Source organism: Limulus polyphemus, unplaced genomic scaffold (genome assembly GCF_000517525.1).
Source record: "Limulus polyphemus unplaced genomic scaffold, Limulus_polyphemus-2.1.2 Scaffold831, whole genome shotgun sequence".
Taxonomy (NCBI): domain Eukaryota; kingdom Metazoa; phylum Arthropoda; class Merostomata; order Xiphosura; family Limulidae; genus Limulus; species Limulus polyphemus.
The window spans coordinates 7,478-13,495 of record NW_013666441.1 but is presented as its reverse complement, the minus strand read 5'-3'; the positions used below and the strand labels follow the sequence as shown (position 1 = coordinate 13,495).

The following is a 6,018-nucleotide window of genomic DNA, read 5'->3' as shown; positions in this document are numbered from 1 at the left end:
TAGATGTTTACGTATTGTTTCTTGAGAGACATGCAATTTCAGGGCCATTTCACCTGTGGGTTGGACTCAACAAGCTTCTTCAGAGCATCAATATCAATTCCAACATGTCGGCCCCTGCCATCACAATTTTTAAGGCTAAAGTCACCTGAACGAAATTTGATGAACCATCGTTAACACTTACAAACGTTCAAAACACGTTCATAAACTTTTTTCATATTATTTGTGGCTACAGAGGCGTTGTTTCCCTTCTTGTATTCAAACAGCATTACATGCCGAATGTGTGTCTCGTCGTGTGCCATAACTATAAGGGATTAGAGTTTACTAAACTTTACACATTATTTCGGATGCACTAACGTGACGTTTAGGCGGTTCGTTTAACTATTATACGTGATGTACGTTTTTTGGGGAGTTGTCAATGAAAGTGTTCCAAAACGCGACATTAATTTCTTGACGACCTAACAGAACAATAATTAAAAATAACGTTAGTATCACTTACAGAAAAGTGAGAAATAACCACTTAAAAAATTGTATCATGACTGATGGCAACGATAAAACTAATATTCATAAACACTACACTTTGTTTTTGAAACTCTAAACCGAAGAGAGGGCGCAACCGTCTGCCGTCCCTATTTTAGCAGTGAAAGACTAAAGGGAAGGCAGCTAGTTATCACCACCCACCGCCAACTCTTGGGCTACTCTTTTACCAACTAATAGTGGGATTGACTGTGACATAATAACGTCCCAACGGCTGAAAGGGCGAGCATATTTGGTGGGACGGGGATTCGAACCCGCGAACCTCAGAATGCGAGTCAAGTACTCTAACCACCTGTCCATGCCGGCCCCTCCTTGGTGAATAGACATATATATGAATCAGTAGGTAGCTCTAGAGAGAGAAAAACATTTTCATCGACTTACAATCATGGAAATAATGTAAATTCTTGAAATTACACATTTAGAAAACGAAAACTATGCACCTGAATCATTGTGCTTTTTGGATCTAATAGGTAGAGTGGAAAGAAATTAAGAACCACGAAGCAGTAAGTAGTGTTACACCGACTGACTATTTTAACATTGCTCAAAATATTTCTAAAACACTTCCTTTCTTTGGTTAATGGGATCATAAAGTGTCGTGTGATTTCAACTCGGAATCTTGATAAGCTGTGTTATAGGACCATCAGGTAATTGTGGAATTCAAATACATTTGCATATATTTAAGAAGAATGTCTAGTATCAGTAGGTGTCGACTAGAGTTGTCTAGTATCAGTAGGTGTTGCCTAGAGTTGTCTAGTATCAGTAGGTGTTGCCTAGAGTTGTCTAGTATTAGTAGGTGTCGCCTAGAGTCACCTAGTGCCAGCAGGTGTCACCTAGAGATGTCCCGTTACGCCAGGAACGTAGCTTTTCTGTTATGACTACCAGTTACGTCAAGGAACGTGATGTAACTACTATTTCGTATACGTGACTGTTCACTGCTTCAGATCTGAAGATAATCTCAACGCACTACTTTTTGGCCTACTTTCTCTTCACAGCTACATGATTCTTAAAATTAATATAACAGCTATTACTAGATAGTACTTCCGCAGGGTCCCCAAAAGCCTTCTGTTTCAAACGAAAATAAAGCCAAAATTAAGAGTAACAATTTTTTTTCTTGCTTTTGAAGTTCATATACCATGCTGTGTTGCAGCCTACAAAGTTAGTGATTCATGGCATACGCATGTTTTACTGACGTGACGACAGTAAAAATTGCAACTTTAAGTGTCCCTTATGTGACGTAATTGTAGTGTCTACTGACTGACTGATAGACAACACACTACTGTATAGTGGTGCGAGTGATTACAACAGGTGAACCATCCTTCCGCCCCCTTTCGGGGAAATGACTGCTTCTTGCTTACAGCTTAGCATTATGTAGAGTTTCTATTGTGATTACCAAATAGAGTTGTCTAGTATTAGTAGGTGTCGCCTAGAGTTGTCTAGTATCAGTAGGTGTCGCCTAGAGTCGTCTAGTATTAGTAGGTGTCGCCTAGAGTGGCGACACCTACTGATACTAGACAACTCTAGGCGACACCTACTGATACTAGACGACTCTAGGCGACACCTACTAATACTAGACAACTCTAGGCGACACCTACTGATACTAGACGACTCTAGGCGACACCTACTAATACCAGACAACTCTAGTCGACACCTACTGATACTAGACAACTCTAGGCAACACCTACTGATACTAGACAACTCTAGTCGACACCTACTAATACTAGACAACTCTAGGCGACACCTACTGATACTAGACAACTCTAGGCGACACCTACTAATACTAGACAACTCTAGGCGACACCTACTGATACTAGACAACTCTAGGCGACACCTACTAATACTAGACAACTCTAAGCGAAACCTACTGATACTAGACGACTCTAGGCGACACTAATGACAATAGGCATCTGCTAACACTGGTGATTATAGGCGACACATGCTGACATTAGTCGACATAGGCGACACCCGTTGACACTAGGTGACCCCGAATCGACAACTGCTGACACTAGACGATCTAGGCGACATCTGCTGATATTAGACGACTCTAGTTGACTCCCACGCTGACACTAATGACTATAAGCAACACCTTCTGACATTAGGTGACTCTAGACAATACCTGCTGACACTAGGTGAGAACTGCTGATATTAGAAGACTCTAGGTGACACTGATGGTACTAGACAACTATAGGTGGCATTGTGAGTTAACAGTTATTATTTTTAGTTATTACTTTGTTTATCTTTTATGTATTTTTCTAATACCGATTGGTTCACATACGTTTTTCTTGCCTTCATTGCTATCTCACCTACCTTCTAGTTGAAAACATTGAACGAGTGATTTCTATATTACAACACCAACACTAGGTTTCCCTAGCGGTGACGTATGGAAACCAGATTCATGTTCGATTATTTAAAACAAAAGGCAAGGTCATGAAAGGCCTAAGACCCCAAACTAAATTAACGAGGACAATAGAGAGAGAGGACTTATTTTGTGAATACACAAGGTATTTGATTTGTTAAAATATATTTTTGTAAGTATTCACTTGATCCGTATTTGTAATTTAACGATATGAGAAGTATTTAGTATTGCTATTTTTAATGATATTGCGTGATAGGTTTTTTCTGGTTCTTTGTGCATGAGTTGTTATTATTTCTATCATTATTTTGGATGAGATATTACCAAAAATTTTGATATTTTCTACTTATTGTATTTTAGTTCGATTTTGAGATTGAAATATTTATGTTTAAAGTACAGGCAAGACACTCCTTTATTATAGTTTGATATAGTAAAGCTTGTATTGTGTTTAATAAATCTCTAATTTTTCGTAAACTGGTAGCAACGTCGTTTTTGATACATAACAATTACTACAAGCTGACATTAAGCAACCTTAGGTGACACCTTCTGACACTAAGTGACTCTTTGTGTCACCGGACACACCTGGTGACACCAAGTAACTACGGGTGACACCTAACACATGCTAACAGTAAGTGACGCTAGGTAACACCTGATGACACTAAGTGGCTCCATGTTTAACCGATTGACATTAAGTACCTCCGGGCCACACCTTCTAACCCCAAGTGACTCTAGGTGACACCTGCTGAGATTCAGCATGCCCAGGTGACACCTGTTGACACTACGTGACTCAAGGTGACAACTGTTGACACTGAACGACTCTGGGTGAAACCTGTGGACACTAAGTGACTCTGGGTGACACCTGCTAACCCTAAGTGACTCTAGGTGGTACTTGCTGAGATTCAGTATGCTGAGGTGACACCTGTTGACACTACGTGACTCGAGGTGACACCTGTTGACACTACGTGACTCGAGGTGACAACTGTTGACACTACGTGACTCGAGGTGAAACCTGTTGACACTGAATGACGTAACACCTACTGACACCAGGTAACCCAAGGTATCACCTGATTACAAAAGATCTTGGGCAAGAGTAATTTATATTGAATGTATATTAAGTGTTGCATCATATAGCTTGTCAGTGAATCAAGTTCAGTGAGCAGTGCTATATGAAGAATAGTAAGTGTAATCATCAGGTCGACTCATAATATCCACGTTATTCTGTAGGGACGAACTAGTTTGTTTGTATTAGAGAAAAGCCACATTGGGCTATCGAACACCAGATTTTATCGTTGTAAGCCGGTAGATTTACCACTGGGGGATCCTGGAACAAATTCCATGTTTCACAGTTTGTTGTAAAATTACTGTCTTTGTTTCACCCTTTTAAAATTCACTATTCGAAGACGTTATATTGGAATAAACGTGAAAATGATCTGTTTGTTTAAGTCGCTTTGATTACTCCAACTTAAAAGAGAATAACAACACGAGCCTCTAAAAGTGAACATGAGAAACTTGTTAGAGTTACGCTTTCATAACATGTCTTTATGAGTGATATATTATTATGAACTGAGGAAAACAAAATAGGAACTTAAATACTATTACCACTAAAGTACTGTGAACGACATACGGTCACGTGATTGGTGTGTTACTTTACAAAAGGTCTGGGCGTGACGAAGTGATTAGCGTCCCAGATTGTGAACCCAAGAGTCCATGGCTCGCATCCCGTTTTTGCAAAATCGTAGCCCTCACTTTAGGACCGTGAGAGCGTTATAAGATGAGGTCAACTCCCATTATTCGATTAGAGTAGTCAGTGAGGGGTCAGTGCTGTTGACCAGCTACTCTCTTCCTCTCTAATCTGTCAGATCAAAACTAGGGAATAGCAAACAAATTTTACCAAGAACACCTTTTGATATTCAACAAAACTCTTTGACGATCATGTAACTGCTTTATTAATATATTAAACACTATTTGATATCCAATGAAATAAAATAAAAACTTTATACGGTCACGTGACTGGTATGTTAATTCACTTATCCTTCTTGATATCCAATAAAGCTCTTTGACGGTCACGTGACTGGTGTCATCACCAAGAACGTTTTTTGACAAGTCAGACAAGACTGTTTATTCACATCGTTTTAATGGTTACGGTTTGGTGTTACATCAGTTTGTGTCTGTTTTAACGATTTTTCCAGAACAGTTTTCACGGTCAGAATATCTGCATCTACATAACCATAATTAAAATATATACAACAATGCAAAGAAAACCAACAGAAGTTAACGTTTGTGTTGAGAACTGATCTTTACAATTTTTTTTTTTTTACAGAAACAATAATATTTTTTACAGCATTATAATATAGCGATCAGACGAATCTTCAGACATCAGATGGGACTCCTAGGAGTGCCTAAAATAGGTCATAAAAGTATGTTAGAACGTCTAATTAACAGAAATATACTTACGTTATTTGTATACATAAGATATAAAAGGTAAACAGCATAGTTCATTAGGGCTAGAATGTTATACTTCTCTAACATATAACAACAGCATAAGTATAAACCTTAGAGCCGAGAAACTACATTTTAAGACAAAAGATCGAAAATATTGAAAAATATATCAACTGCTATCTTCTTCTACTAGCAGCTGGAATTTTAAGGATTATTACTTTTTGTTTCTTAAACGTTGTTATTCCTTTAACATAAATAGTCCAAAATAATAGTTTTCAATTTATCTTAATTTGAACAAAAATCCAAGACGTTTCGTACAACAAAGGAGTGTTAACCTTCCGTAAGACTTCAGTTATTACTAGATATTGATTTCTTTATTGTGACATTTGCAATAAAGTTATGCTTAATCGTAAAATGACCAATCAGGTGGTGGGGGACGTAGAAAAAATGTAAAAAAGATGGATTAGAATTTATTTACAAATGACAATTAAAGCTGTTCTCTGGGGGTGTTTTTTCTTTCTTTAAATAATAAAATATAATAATAAAAATAAATGTTAAATAATAAAAAGAACCTGAGGACAAACAATGTTAAAAATAATAAAATTATTAGAAATGATAATGTAATTAGTAGAAATGATAATGTAATTAGTAGAAATGAATAATAGAATTAGTAGAAATAATAATAGAATTAGTAG

General features: G+C 37.4%; 1 protein-coding gene across 1 annotated transcript in view; it reads right to left on the bottom strand.

The window, feature by feature from the left end:
* Window positions 1–4,996: 4,996 nt before the first annotated feature.
* Window positions 4,997–6,018, bottom strand: part of LOC111086081 — a 5,429-nt gene continuing 4,407 nt past the window's right edge. Inside the window, exon 2 of the mRNA XM_022387545.1 lies at window positions 4,997–5,283. Within this exon, the coding sequence (XP_022243253.1) occupies window positions 5,254–5,283 (30 nt within the window). The 3' untranslated portion in view covers window positions 4,997–5,253. The remainder of the gene's footprint in view (window positions 5,284–6,018) is intronic.